Raw genomic sequence first — 14,342 nt, 5'->3', positions numbered from 1 at the left:
TTCGGTTTGCGCCGTTGTTGCTCTAAGTGGTGCTTTGTGATTCTTTTTTTTTTTCTTTCTTTCTTTCTTTCTTTTTTTAAATCTCCAGATAAACATATCGGTTAGCTTGGTGGTAACACTCGTTTCGGGAAAAGTCATAAATGTAGGTTAGCAAGTTATCCGAAATGTCCAGTGATAAAATAATCGGACCCGCTTTACCCCCGATGTTCAGCAACAGCAGCGATGAAGATTCCGACGAGGAACAGGGATGTGAGTTAGATGTTTCTTTTACCAAGCGAACTAAATAGTACACGGCATGATTAAACCCCAAACGTTTGCACAGTAACTCAAGGTGTATTTATATTCTTATTTTCTTAAGTCGGTTGCATATCGTACATACACACATATCTTTCTTTATTATGGATATTTTTTGCTTGTATATATATTTTTTCACCTATATGTTTCGCCTTGCCTGTGTGTATACAGTATATATCTATTTTTTTTTAATTATTTTCATGCTTTGTCCCTTATAATTTCACTGCAATGTATGACTGCATGTCTCAAATGAAAAATGTTGAAGCTAAGTGTCTCCCTCCATATTTCCTCATTACATTTCCTGTTCCGTACCAGTCGCCGGTCCGGCTCTCCCTCCCGGGTATAAACGGGGTGAACCCTCAAGCTCATCGGAAGACTGTGAGCCGGAGGTGGCGATGAAACGGGCCAAGACCCGACACGCGACCGGACACGCACCCGAGTGAGTTTATCAACAACTTACAGCATCAGACCTTCGGCGTTCACCTTACTGCCATGAATATCGACCACAGATATGACTTGATATGATATAATATATTGCGTGTGCAGATTGGAGGAGACAACTACCAGGGCTCATAAAGAAGATGATGATGATGATGATGATGATGATGACGACGATGATGGTGATGATGATGGTGATGATGATGGCTTCTTTGGGCCGGCTCTGCCCCCAGGATTTAAGAAACAACAGAGTTCTCCGGAGAGGTCAGTGACAGAGCTGTATGACTTTGAAAACGATGTGGATTGATAGGGCGATCATGGCATGAGTTCCTGGGGTTATGTTTTTCACTTCTTCCTTATAGGGTCTTTAAAGCCCTTTCAAAGCTTTAAATGTGACTAAGAACGTTAAAAAGGTGAAAAAACGTCCTACAGGCCACCTGTGCTGGGACCGGCTTTACCTCCAGGATTCCGTAAAGCAGCAGATGACGACGATGATGATGATGAAGAGGGGTTTCCGGGGCCCGCCCTACCCCCGGGCTACAAAGCTGAGCCTTCCAGCAGTGATGACGATGATGAAGACGACGAGGATGTGATCGGACCCATGCCAGCGAGAGGATTGGTTCAGGATTCTGTGGCTCTGGACTTTGAGCGCAGGGCACAACGGATGAAAGACAGGCTGACAGGAAATGTGAGTCTGTGTAGTCTTGAGTCTTAAAGAGAAACTTGCAGGTTGGCATACCCAGTTAATACATGCACAAAAAATATATAATAATCATAATAATAATGATAATAATATATACATTTTATTTAATTTTTTACTGAGAATTACAGCTGGACTCGTTTTTGTAATGCAATTAGCCACGGCCACCTAAAAATCTCACGTTGCATGAATTTTGACATAACGTTACATAGGGGAGACAGGACAGAGCTAGCGCTACATTTAATGGCAAGTAGAAGAAACAGAGTGGAGACGGAGCGGTCTTTAAAAAAAAAAAAAAAGGAAAGCGTTTTTATTTCATATTCAGATTTCTTTCCTATGGAAGCCCATTTCCGCCCAAAAGATCCTGTAAGTCATCATAATGACAAACTTTCGCAAAATAATGAATTAGAAATAATGACCTAGTGTCTCAAAATAAGGACGTAGTATCTCTAAATAATGACGTAGTATCTCAAAATAATGACTTAGAATCTCTAAACAATAAGAAGCTTTCTCAAAATGACTTAGTATCTCAAAATAATGAGAAAGTTTCTCAAACTAATGACTTAGTATCTCAAAATAGAGGGAGGAAGGGGAGAAAGGAGGGTATGGAAAGAAGAGGGGAAGGAAAGGAGGCGGCTCGGGAGAATCTTTAGACTTGAGATTTTACGAATTTAACCCTTTACTGGACAACAAAATCCATAATTGTGATATTGACGATAACAAGAAATCCTCACATTCAATTAAAAATGATAATAATATTATTTCCGATGTGTGCGTGCCCCTCTGCAGGATGCTCCGGAGGTGATCGCCAGAGAAACATGGATGACAGAGCTTCCCCCGGAGCTGCAGCACATTGGCCTCGGGGCCCGGACCTTCAAGAAGAAGTCTGGTCCCGAGAACAAGGACCGCTCCATTTGGACGGACACCCCGGGGGACAGGGAACGCAAGGCCAAAGTAGGACCGCCTCTACCCACCGTTTACTATCACGTACTTACTCTCAATACCTTTTGTTAAAATGTTTTATATATTTTTGATATGGTCTTAACAAACAGGAACGCCTCGAGGGGAAGAAGGACGAGAAGGAGAAGGACGACGCTCCCAAAATGTCCCATAAAGACTTGAAAATGGCAGAGAAAGTCTCCAAGTATAACGTAAGTTGTTCATACCGGGTCCTTAAGGTGCTTGAAGTGCTTGAATTTTGTCCTCAGGGATGAAAGTACTGGACTACATTGAAAATAGCCCACTTTTGTGCTGAAATGCTTGAAAAGTTCTTAGAAAAAAATGTGATCATTGAAAACTTGTGATATTCCACCAGGTTTTGTTGTTCAAATCGTAATGTAATAAAAAAAAATTCAGAATCACTTTTACAACGTCGATTATGCCAGGGAAATGTACATTTAACCCAACATGGTTGGAAATAGAAACTTAATAGGAGATGACCATGATGATAATAATAATAGATATACAGTTTAGTTATAAATACTAACATAAATAATAGACAAAGAGAATATATTTTATTTTAATTAATAAATATCACATTGAAAATATATTATATTTGTTTTGCGTGAAGTCCTTGAAAATGAAAAAATTGTGCTTAAGAAAAGTGCTTAAGTCTTTTAATTAAATTTCGTATTGCCAGAATGAACCCTGATTTACAGTATAATTTATTATTTTGACAATGATTTTATTTGTTTAAAATCTTTTGTTTAAACCTTTTCCATGGTCAGGAGTCCAAGCGCGGCGAGTCCCTGATGAATCTGCACACCAAGAAGCTGAAGAAGGAGGCCTCGGAGAAGGTGGATCAGCCGGTGGAGAGGCGGCCATTCGATCGCGACAACGACTTGCAGGTCAACCGCTTCGACGAGGCGCAGAAGCAGCGTCTGCTCAAGAAGTCACAGGAACTGAACACGCGGTTTTCCCACAGCAACGACCGCATGTTCCTATAGACGATGGCGGCACGCTGCTCGGTCGGCAGGGACTACCAAGGCCTCTGGTGTGGGCTTGCATTGGATTGGTCTTTATCCCTCAGGTGAACATGCTTCACCGAGTGCTGGTTCATATGCAATAGTGTAATGGATTTGAGGAAATTGTGTCCGTGACTCATCCCAGGAGACAAGGGAATGGGTTGGATTGTATAGAATGATATGGAAATTAGTCACTATAAGACATAGGTTTCAATAAACCATTGACTTCAACAACTGTGGTGTTAAAACCTACACGGCAGCAATTGAAAGTGTTAAGTGGAGACATTTACGTTTTTTATTCTGTGTGTCATTATTGTGTTTATTCACACTGAGGAAATTGTATTTTTATGTTGTGAACCAACTTTATATAACGGTAGTCATTGTATTTGTTGTCAAATAGTAATACTGCTGTACCTCCACTTGTTTTAAATGGTCTGTAAGGTATGCCGGCCCATCTTTTCATAAAGTCTTTTTGCATATAGTGATTGTTGTACCTGAGTGATCATTTCCTCCTTTGAAATATGACTTTCCTTATTCTATTTGTAGATGCTTGAGCAATTGTTGATAGTCAACCACCTTTCATGAGAAGACTGGATGTTATAATACAGCCTACCACTAATGTACGGTGGCCGGGAAGTATCATCGTGCTATAGCTTTAGCACAAACATTATAATTATTTTTGCCAAAAATATGTCGTCCATACTTATTATATTCCACTACCTTCTGCATAGTTAGAATGCTTACAGGGGATTGTCATACTATGATGTGACATTTTTTTCTAGTTCTAAGAATAACGCGATAGAGTGTCCAAAGCGCCCATTCTGACCCTATTCTGGCTCCGTAGAGCCGCCGTTCCTCTCCGCTTCTTCCGCGGCGCGTTGCTTGCGTGTTGCTTTTATCTCTTAACTTATATTATTTTAACCATGTCAGAAAAGGGAGAAGTCGACCTCACCGGCGCCAAGCAGAACACGGGCGTATGGCTTGTGAAGGTGTGAATATATACGTGTTTTATTGACAATTGTCAGTCTTTGGGAGGGAGGCATTATCCTTAGCGTAGTCGTTCAGCTAACGTTGCCTTGAGATGCTAACACGTTGTGCAGGGAGAGCGCTAGCCTTACGCGCTACCTCAATGGTGCTTTACTTCAGTTGTCGAGCTCTTCACGTATTGAACATGATCCTGATGAATGCTGCTGGAAACTTGTGATCTCGCACACGATTTGGTCTCTGCGTCAGTCTTGTCTGTAAAGGGCCTGTTTTAGAGTAAGGGGTTAAGGCTACGTTCTATCTAGGAACACGAGCCCGGTCCGTCATTAACTGTTTACTTCGAGGGGGGGAAAGGTGGTATTAAATATTTGTCGTGATTCTTTGTGCGTAAGCAGCAAATTAATGATGCCACTCATATCGCTGTGGTTTTATGTCTTTTAATCCGCTTTTATCTTTTAATTTCTATGCATTGGTTGCTCTTGGCTTTTATATACTGCGCCTCACGTAAAGCAATTTTAATTGTCCCTGTGTATGAAACGTGCCATACAAATAAGAAGAGAATAGACTGAGTGGCATCATTCATTTGCTGCTAACATGCAAATTAATCACTACCAATAGACTACCAAAAAAGTGAATAAACTAAACAGACACGTGTTCTTCAATTAGAATATATTGTGAATATATGACAGAACTGAGACTGCATACTTCTGTAAAAATACCTTTACAGACAAAGTGACACAAATCATGTCTGATATAAGTTTCCAGCAGCATTTTTCAGGATCATGTTCAATTAAATGTGTGTTTATTTGTATAGCATGTTTCATACACAAGGGCAATCCAAAGTGTTTTACATTAGGCATAAAATACATTATATATATATATATATATATATATATATATATATATACAAAGAAAAATATTGCATAGAAATAAAAATGTAAGAACAGATGAAAAGAGATAAAACCGCAGAGATCAATTTGAAACAGGCGTACACACTTAAACATGGCAGGACTCCAATGAAGTCAAACTATTTCAAAATAGGTTAAATAGTATTTTATCGATTTGTCTCTAACTCAAAGTGCCATAATAAAATCTCAAGGATTTCACATTGATGTTTCTTTGTGTTCATCTGTTTTCTCACATAGGTTCCCAAATATCTGTCTCAGCAATGGGCAAAAGCGAGTGGAAGAGGTGATGTGGGGAAACTCAGAATCAGCAAGTATGTGTTGTTCTGTCTATGGATTCTGTTTTTGCTGTGCCTCCCTGTCTGCCTATAATGCTGTGCTATTATAATAAATGTTCATTATCACTCACAATAAAAACTTCCATGCATTGCTGTTATACATCAGAAGAAAGAGATTATTGTTGTCGTCGTCGTCGTCGTCGTCGTCGTTGTTGTTGTTGTTGTAACTGCGATAACTAACTTACAATTTCTATTGCTGTCCTATTTCAGAAACCAAGGTAAAACAGAGGTAAGTAACTGGGTCCAGAGAAAATATTTAATTTCCTCGGTTCCCAATTGGCACAATCTATAATGTTTTTTGCTTTTTTTAATGCGTTCAAAGAATTTCTGCATTCAATGTTATTTAAATTTAAGAGGTGACTGTTTAGTTTATTTTCTTTAAAGCATATTTGTAGTAATACAATTTTGTGTAAGCAGCAAATTAATGATACCACGCACTATAACATGCATTACATGAAAGCAAAGAAGAAAATACATTGTTTCCTCACATTATACTAAAATTAGCTTTTTTGTTATCATTCTTTTTTTATACATTCTGTATGAGTGGTAGAACTTGATAGTTAGGTAGAAAGACAATACAACAGTTGACTGTACATAATAAAATATGACAATATACACTACACCTAATAATAAACAATAAAATATATCATTTAAAAAAATAACATCCAAAAAAAAATAAGCGTAACCGAAAGTTACGTCTTCTTTTGTATAGACTGAGGCTTACAGGGTTCTTACCAGGTCTTTTTTTTTGTTCCTTCTTCTTTCTTTTTTTTTTTTTTTTACATTTACACAAAAAAATAAACATTGGACGACAACATGTATTGAAAAACACTTAATTCGTTCCAGCAAAACTAGAACTACAATTGGGCACCTGTCCTCTTCCTGTCATAGTTATAGGTCTTTGTGGTACTTGAAGTGCTTGAATTTTATCCTCAGAATCCATCCTTTAAGTACTGGAATACCTTGAAAAAAGCCCCTTTTGTGCCCAGGTTTTGTCATTAAAATTGTAACGTGATAAAAGTTTTCCAGAACATAGATTATTCCATGAAAATGTAAATTTAATCCTGCATGGTTGGATATAGACACTTATAATAGTAGATGACAACGATATTAATAATAGACAATGAGACTAAGATATTATATTTTAATTAATAAAGATCACATTGAAATTGTATTTAAATTTGTTTTGTGTGCAGTCCTTGAAAATGCAAAAATAGTGCTTGAAAAAGTACTTAAGTCCTTGAATTTTATTTTGTAGTACCAGGACGAACTCTGGACTCAGCTTAACATAATAACTGGTTCCATTGTCTCCATTTTATCTATTTTAGGTGTCTTTTACATTAAACGAAGATCTGACGGCAATCGAGGGCATAGACAAGACGGTGCGAGCGCCCCGTGAGCACCCGTTCACCATGCAGACGGTGGGAGGGCAGACGCTCGCCGTCTTCACAGAGACCACCGCAGGTGAGCTCTCCACGGCCAACGTTCAACTAACGCCATCACCAAGGGGCGAGCGCCGGTCCTAAGCATCCACTTAAACCCCGCCCCGCCCCCCTGACTGCCGCTTTGTTATGCCGCTGATGTGTGAGATCTTTTTCTAGAGCATCCTGGGGGTAAGGTGTGTCTCGTGTGTGTTGGTGTGTGTGTATGTCTGCTACCAGCTCGCTTTCTCCATGTACACTGTGTCCTGCTCCTGCCCTAATTCTTTGTTGCTTCTCCCCTGAGCAAACCTTCACCCGAGTGGGGAAGGAAAGAGAATTAATATATTATATTAAAATCTCACTGTTTCTTTTTTTTTGTGTAATTACTCAGGGCTCGATGCTAAGGATTTTTTTTTTTTCTTCGGCTGGTTGGTTGTCGAAAAAATTTATTTAATATACCAATCACAAAAACAACTATATACATATTAGACAACAACTATGGATAGGCTTTTTTTCACAAAATAAACGAAATAAATCAAATCAAAGTAGACTTTATTTTTATTTTTTTGACTCTGCCCTCTCAAATGATATCCCTGGTCAAGCTAAAATTATTTCCTTTCCAGTCCAGAATACTTGAACAATCCCTTCAAATGGCCATTTTAAGCTACTGTTGGAAACGTCCCACAACTTAATTAGGTAAGTTGGTTTGGTTGACGCAAGAAAAAGTAAGGGCGTGGTCAAAATTGTTTGTGTCCATTATTATGAGACATTGCTTTGCAGAGCAATATAACGATAGACGATCCATCCAGCTTTTCTCATTCCCATGTCTCAGACAATAGCACTTATTAGTTGCTAAAGAGCGAAATAAGCTATGGTTGTGATTTTGAAGGATATGGCGTGTTTTGGCTATAGAACATTGTTTATTTTAATTATTGGTCCCCGGTCTTTTTGCGTATTATTATTGTATATTTCAGTAAATAGGCTTTGTTGAAGTTATTCTATGTCATATTTGCCCAGTGCCCTTTTGTCTACAAAGTCAAAATTGCAGAACCAAAGTTTATTTACCATAAAGGTACTCCTCAATTAACGACCGAGTTCCGTTCCTCGGACCAGTTCGTAATGCAAAGGGGTCGATAAGAGAGGACCCGTGTCATTTCACGGTAAGGAGGCGTGGCCATGTTGAATGAGACTGAAAACTGTGATGAGATGTATATAGTGTGTATATATAGTGTATACAGTATATTAAGGGTGATGCGCAATGAGATGCTTGATGCTGAGCATACAATACAGACTGGTCAGAGAGCTGGTCGTAAGTCAGAACGGTCCTTAAACAGGTAGGTCGTTAAGTGAGCAGTACCTGTATTTTCCAGTGATTAATATCAATAAATGCCTCCAAGAACTTTGTATTGTTACAATATTATAAGCTGATACTATAAAAATGGCATAGAATTTAAAAAAAAGTAATTATTTGTATGATCATCTTTTCATCATTGTGACTATTTGAAGCTATTATTTCCACAAAGGTAAAAACAATAGTTAGCATTTAGCCTTGTTGCCTTGTTGCTATTTCGAGATTCATATCCCCCAGTTCAACAACACTTGATTGGTATCCAATGGGATCAACCAAGATCCAGCGATGGAACAGGCCAGTTTATGTTGCCGTGGTTATCTTGTACCGGCCTGATTGGGCGAGTCATTGGTGAGTCCCGTTGTGGCCTTGGGAATTTGGGCCATCCTTACTATCAAGCCCTGTCACTAATCAGACTGTTCAGCTGCATTCTTCACTTCATACACAGGCAACTAATTGATCCTTTTATGTGTTTGATTGTTTTTCCTCCTTTCCATTAGTCCATCGTTTACATTTTTATTTCTTGGAGTAGACTGCTTTGTCTACAGTGAACTGACTCGGTTTGTTAGCGATCACATAGGCCATAAAAAAAAAATCTTATTTGTGATTGGGAGCTGTTGACATTGTTGACTCAGCCAATCAATACCAATCCGTCCGAATGTGTAGGAGCTTTCATTTGCGCATGGAATTTGTTAAATTCCGTTCATGTAAGAGTGATTTTGTCTGTCCCCCCCGATTGTGGTGTGATGGTGTGTTTTTATTTTAATTATTATTAAATTATTTTCTTTATGGGCTTGGCTTTTGGTCATGGGGGCTTGTTGGGCTGTGACGATAATGATGAAGAGGACTGTTTAAATACCAATTCTAATTGAACCAGGAAATGTATTGGTCGATTTATGGATCAAACACCTGTTGTGAATTTTGCCGTTCAGCTCCTTGTTAGAGAACAGCAAGTTGTGCAAAAAGTACTGAAACATTGCTCTCCGCAATTGGGGCGCACGGAGAGGCGTGAGATGCCGGATAAAGGAGCTGATAAACTGTTGAAAGACAAAGGTGTCGGTGGACAGGTCCCATCCGACCCCTGTCCCCGGACGCGGAAGGTTCACACATGAAAATATATTTATGATTGCCCTTATTTATAATTCCCCATTGAAATGTTATCCTTGTGCATTTTTGTAAGCTTCTACGTGTTGTATCCTGTTACTGTAATGTACACTGACGGGAGGAAAAAAAAACATTGCAAAACCACAATACCGCAGTGATCCAGTGCTTTTCACCGCGGTAAGAAAATAATTCATCCCGTCACAGCCCTAGGTGCTGGTGAGCTTGTGCTTTTTTGTTTGTGCTTCCACTAGTATTTCATGCGTGTGTATGTGTTTGTATTATGGCTGCAGTGTAAAAACTATGCTTAAAATAGTGTATATACGTATTTGATCATCTCTAGTTTTAGATTAAATTTTAGATTCTGTTTTTGAGCTGAACCAGGCTCCACCTGGTGTGTGTGTGTGTGTGTGTGTGTGTGTGTGTGTGTGTGTGTGTGTGTGTGTGTGTGTGTGTGTGTGTGTGTGTGTGTGTGTGTGTGTGTGTGTGTGTGTGTGTGTGTGTGTGTGTGTGTGCGCGCAGTTAGATGGTGTTGGCGCTCCCTTGTTTTTCGAGCACGTGCTTGCTGGCTCATACGCGTGTGTGCTCTCGATGCGGTGCTGCGGTGTGGGAAGTGAGTGTCGGGAGACTTGCGGCTGGAGGGGAGAGCTGAGCCCCCGGGTGTGTTTAACTATGCGCTCCCTCCTGCAGTCTCTCCCACCTCTGTACCTTGTTTTCACCCTCCCTCCCTTCATCCCTCCCCTCCCTTCCCGTAGGCCAATCAGAGGAGAGGTCTGATGGCAGCAGCTCAGGTTCGGGGGCAGGTCCAGGTGAGTCCTCCGTCTCTATCCCAACTGAGAGCCCCAGCTGCGTCTTTTGGAATTAGGAAAGGGGCACCCCGTGTTTTTGGATTTGCTTAGTTATTTTGTGGCCGCCATTAAACCAAAAAACAACAACGACAACAAAGGAAGCTTGTGACGTGACTCCAAAAGCAGAATCCCCCATTTCCCTGATGTTTTAGTATTAGAAACCCATTCAAGTCTTGGGGGGGGGTTCTTGCACCAAAATGGTAGGAACAGAAGAGGTGCATCCTGGGTGCGTGAACACTCCAAAGCCAGGTCACGGCCCTCTGTCTTGTTTCCCGTCAGAACTCTCTGACGTAGTTTCCCGGTGGAGGCCTCTCGCAGAGGTGTAGTTATTCGGTAGACGCGCCGTTTGGTGCTTTGTGAATGTTCCTCTCTCTGTCGTGACGTCGTGCGAGCAAAGCTAATGCCAAAACAAGAGACAAGTTCAAGCTGTGAAATTGTCTCTCATCTGATGGTGAAGGGCGAGTACAACATGTCATGTCTGTCAAGCACAAAACAAAGCAACAGCTAACCATCCTCCGCAGCACTTTTCTTTGCTGCATTTCCTGTCCGTCAAAAATCGCAATTTCAGTATAGCGTGGGTGTTTGGGGGTGGGGTCACATGACGGGTGGGGTTTTGTCAACACGGCTGACACTTGGGAAGACAGTAATTGACAGTGTCTTTGCACCACACTAGGTTTTCATGCTCTTTCATCAAAATTGCAGAATTGGGGGAGGGGGTGGAGGCGGTGTGTTCCCTTCGGGAATATTCGTGAAGCCCAAAGGCTCAGAAACCAGCATCTGCATCTCTTCTGTGGTTTCTAGCTTTGGTGGAGAGAGCTTCACTGACACAGTCATCATGGGAATGGAAACAAAATAATGTGTTTTCTTCATGATCTCGTCCGTTGTCTTTCACTACTCTAAGGGCTTGACCCCTCCCCCCTGACATTGGGACACGGAAACAAACGCACGGTGAAGCTGATGTTGTGATCCAATCTCTGTCGCTCTAGATAAGGTTGCCTTGGAAGGAGTGGTGGTGCAGCGAGCAGAATGCCGACCCGCCGTTAGCGAGAGCTACATGAGGCTGAAAAGGTAAGACACAACACACACACACACACACACACACACACAAACATAATATGTAGAACCGTACCGAGAATCCCCCGCAAAGATGCTTAAGTTCCAAACCCAGTTTCCTTCACCCTTAATCATTGAAACTCTTGTTTATGGTGATTGTGGTTGCACGGCAGGATGCAAATCGAAGAGTCCTCCAAGCCCGTCAGGCTGTCTCAACAGTTGGACAAGGCCGTCACCAACAACTACAAACCCGTGGCCAACCACGAATACAATGTGAGTGGGGATTTTAGGACGTGCTGCCAGTTAGTGGGTGGTCTGCAGGACAAATGTGTGTATACAAAAAGCCTAACGCTAGGGTCACACCGCTGGCGACGGGGCTGCAGCGGGAAGCCAAGCAGCTCTCATCTCGTCGCCGTACGGTCACACCGCCAGCGTCTCGGCTCAAAATTGCCTGGCTTGTTGTGGGCGTGCCAAACATTTCAAACCTCTCTCCTTTGCCATATTTCATATACATTATATAGATAGATGGTACCGTGTCTACTTTATTGTTTTTTATTAAAATAGTGGAGCTTACTTTACTTTGCAAAGTAAATTACCTCTTCCATCCCATTAAAATAAAGAATTGTACTTATTGGAGAAACATAAAATGACGTGTTCCTTATGTCATCAATAGTTTAAGGGACGTTTTTCATTTCAAAAAACAGCCGTATCCTGAACTATTACGCAGTGGTCTGGGCGTCCCTATTTTAGGCTCCCTATTAAGGCTCAGCGCCATTGAGAGTGTATCCACCCTCCTATTGGCTGTCGCCCGGCGCTCGGTGCTGCTCATTTGCATAAAGTTGAAACCTGCTCAATTTCCTTGTCACCGGTCGCCGCTCCGCCCCCTGCAGCCGGATGAAGCTGAGCTCCGTTTGAAATGCATTGCAGCCTTTCACTCTGCAGCACCCCATCACCGGCGGTGCGACCCTACCATATATCTTAACAGTACCGTTTTTTTGGGCTGTGGGGGAAATGATAGTACTCTAATTGTTCATTGCAATCATTTTTACGACAATGAACGGTCAGCTCAAGTCTCCTGATTGTGACTCACCCCGACTCACTCCGGGGGATGCGTCTCTCCACAGCTCAAGTACGACAGGAAGAGGAAAGAGGAGGGCAAGAGGGCGAGGGCCGACAAACAGCAGGTGCTGGACATGTTGTTCCCTGCTTTTGAGAAGCACCAGTACTACAACATCAAAGACCTGGTGGACATCACCAAACAGCCCGTGGTAAGATGAGATGAGATGCTACTTTATTCATCCCTCACAGGGGAAATTCAGCAAGCGAGGCTCCCGAGGTTTCTCCCACCGCCACTACCGACTCCACTGAGTCTCATCCATGACCTTGGGTCAACAGACACTGTATTTTTGGCTTCTGTGTGGTGGAAAAGCAGAAAGACAAGTCACCTTTCGTAATATTTGACTTGATGTGGAAATTGGTATCAAGAGTTTTGAATGGAGGATGCTTCCTACTACGGACACCCTATTTTCACCTGATTTGTGGTGTTGCAGCGTGACTTCGCTGAAGTCTCTTTGACTGTTAAGTGAAGTTCCACGCTGGTGAATTATGCACAAACTCAACAATGAACTTCCAATCCACAAAGGGTTGGAAAATCACATTTGTACGGCCGCTGGCTCAAAAGACAAGAGATGCTGGTGTCCGTCCATGATGTATGGAAAGAACTTGTCACGGAAATGTAATGCCATGTAAACATGCTTTCCTCGGTGCTTGCCTGATTGCGGAACATTTGACAATTTTTAAATCAAAATACTTCTTCCTGTAAACGCAGCATAACCCCCCCCCCCCAGGCTTTTTAAAAGCCAGAACCAGGCCAGTGAATCTCAAACTGTCCTCCTTGTCTTCCAGACCTACCTGAAGGACATCCTGCATGACATTGGCATCTACAACGTGAAGGGAACCCACAAGAACACCTGGGAACTGAAACCTGAGTACAGACATTACCAAATGGAGGAAAAGACGGATGACTAGATTTGTTTTGGGTTTTTTTTTGTTTTTTTCCATTACCTAAGCCAACGAACCACCAACCCCCCCGTTCCCAAATCAGACGTCAGTTCTCCCATGGAGGTCTGAAGTTCTAGCATCCTCCACAAGACTAGAGCGGACTGAGGGAACATCAAAGTTTTGTCCTGCCTGAGGCCACAGACTGCAGCGGCTGAAGTATTTGTTACGTCCCATCAGCTGTACGCTTCCAGGAGCGTGGACTGGTGAACCGGGTGGTTTTGGCGTCAACCGTTTTTTAAATGTTTAACTTGGGTGTTCTGAAAGCAAATCTTGGGAGGACAACCGCACTCCTCTCAGATCTTCGGGATAGACTTACGTTTTTTAACTTTTTTTTTTCCCTAGTCTCTACGCTGCTGTAAATCTGTGTGTAATTCTGGTTTTTATTTGATTCACTTCTCGAATAAAGTCTTTGTGATAAATAAACCGTCAGTTTTACTTTCATTTCAAGGTGTTTATATATACACAGCAACACTGGCAGACCATTTGAAACATGAAAGTCATTCTTTACCTAAATTGTCAACACAGTATGGGAGGCCGTATGTGTCAGAAGGAAACATTAGCAGCCCACAAAGCTACCTCATTTATTCAGCGTTATGTGTTTACCCCTTGAACAACCTGAGCACCATCCAAAGTCCCATAGTACTGGACAAGCTCCACGTCTTGGGTTTTGCAACTTGAAGGAAACACTTCAGTATTTTTAATCAATCTTCAATCACATAGAAATGTAAATGTATTTTGAGCTGAGAAACGTCGTGTGGTAATCCAGCATGGGAGGGCTGATGCCACTAGGGAGAGAGCGTCTTGTAATGTTCTTCTTCGCCATGGGTGTTCTTGGCTAGAAACGGTTAAATTCAATCAGCTCCCATAATTGGGAATCATTGAATGTT

General features: G+C 41.7%; 2 protein-coding genes across 2 annotated transcripts; both read left to right on the top strand.

Annotated features, from left to right (window-relative positions):
• The first annotated feature begins 5 nt into the window (after positions 1 to 5).
• On the top strand, positions 6 to 3,856 carry gpalpp1 (GPALPP motifs containing 1). Its single transcript, XM_079997524.1, has 7 exons — positions 6 to 249; positions 610 to 733; positions 841 to 996; positions 1,165 to 1,420; positions 2,222 to 2,386; positions 2,485 to 2,583; positions 3,160 to 3,856. The coding sequence occupies exons 1-7, from the start codon at positions 165 to 167 to the stop codon at positions 3,376 to 3,378; spliced, it is 1,104 nt and encodes a 367-aa protein (XP_079853650.1). The 5' UTR covers positions 6 to 164; the 3' UTR covers positions 3,379 to 3,856.
• A 390-nt stretch (positions 3,857 to 4,246) lies between these two features.
• LOC307228035 (general transcription factor IIF subunit 2-like) lies at positions 4,247 to 13,868 on the top strand. Its single transcript, XM_079997525.1, has 9 exons — positions 4,247 to 4,385; positions 5,526 to 5,599; positions 5,834 to 5,852; positions 6,952 to 7,087; positions 10,249 to 10,302; positions 11,328 to 11,409; positions 11,568 to 11,667; positions 12,519 to 12,662; positions 13,300 to 13,868. Exons 1-9 carry the CDS (start codon positions 4,320 to 4,322, stop codon positions 13,420 to 13,422), a joined length of 798 nt encoding a protein of 265 aa, XP_079853651.1. The 5' UTR covers positions 4,247 to 4,319; the 3' UTR covers positions 13,423 to 13,868.
• Positions 13,869 to 14,342: the final 474 nt, after the last annotated feature.

This window comes from Zeus faber (assembly GCF_960531495.2).
Source record: "Zeus faber genome assembly, chromosome: 3".
Lineage (NCBI taxonomy): Eukaryota > Metazoa > Chordata > Actinopteri > Zeiformes > Zeidae > Zeus > Zeus faber.
Note: the sequence above shows the minus strand (reverse complement) of the source record. Positions and strands in the feature narration are given on the sequence as shown.

Bases quoted from the DNA above. Each gene is read 5' to 3' on its own strand.
- gpalpp1 (XM_079997524.1), top strand. From the start codon at position 165: ATGTCCAGTGATAAAATAATCGGACCCGCTTTACCCCCGATGTTCAGC. The intron at 997-1,164 runs GTCAGTGACAGA...AACGTCCTACAG, and splicing joins CAACAGAGTTCTCCGGAGAG to GCCACCTGTGCTGGGACCGG. The intron at 2,387-2,484 runs GTAGGACCGCCT...CTTAACAAACAG, and splicing joins ACAGGGAACGCAAGGCCAAA to GAACGCCTCGAGGGGAAGAA.
- LOC307228035 (XM_079997525.1), top strand. From the start codon at position 4,320: ATGTCAGAAAAGGGAGAAGTCGACCTCACCGGCGCCAAGCAGAACACG. The intron at 11,410-11,567 runs GTAAGACACAAC...GTTGCACGGCAG, and splicing joins AGCTACATGAGGCTGAAAAG to GATGCAAATCGAAGAGTCCT. The intron at 12,663-13,299 runs GTAAGATGAGAT...CTTGTCTTCCAG, and splicing joins ACATCACCAAACAGCCCGTG to ACCTACCTGAAGGACATCCT.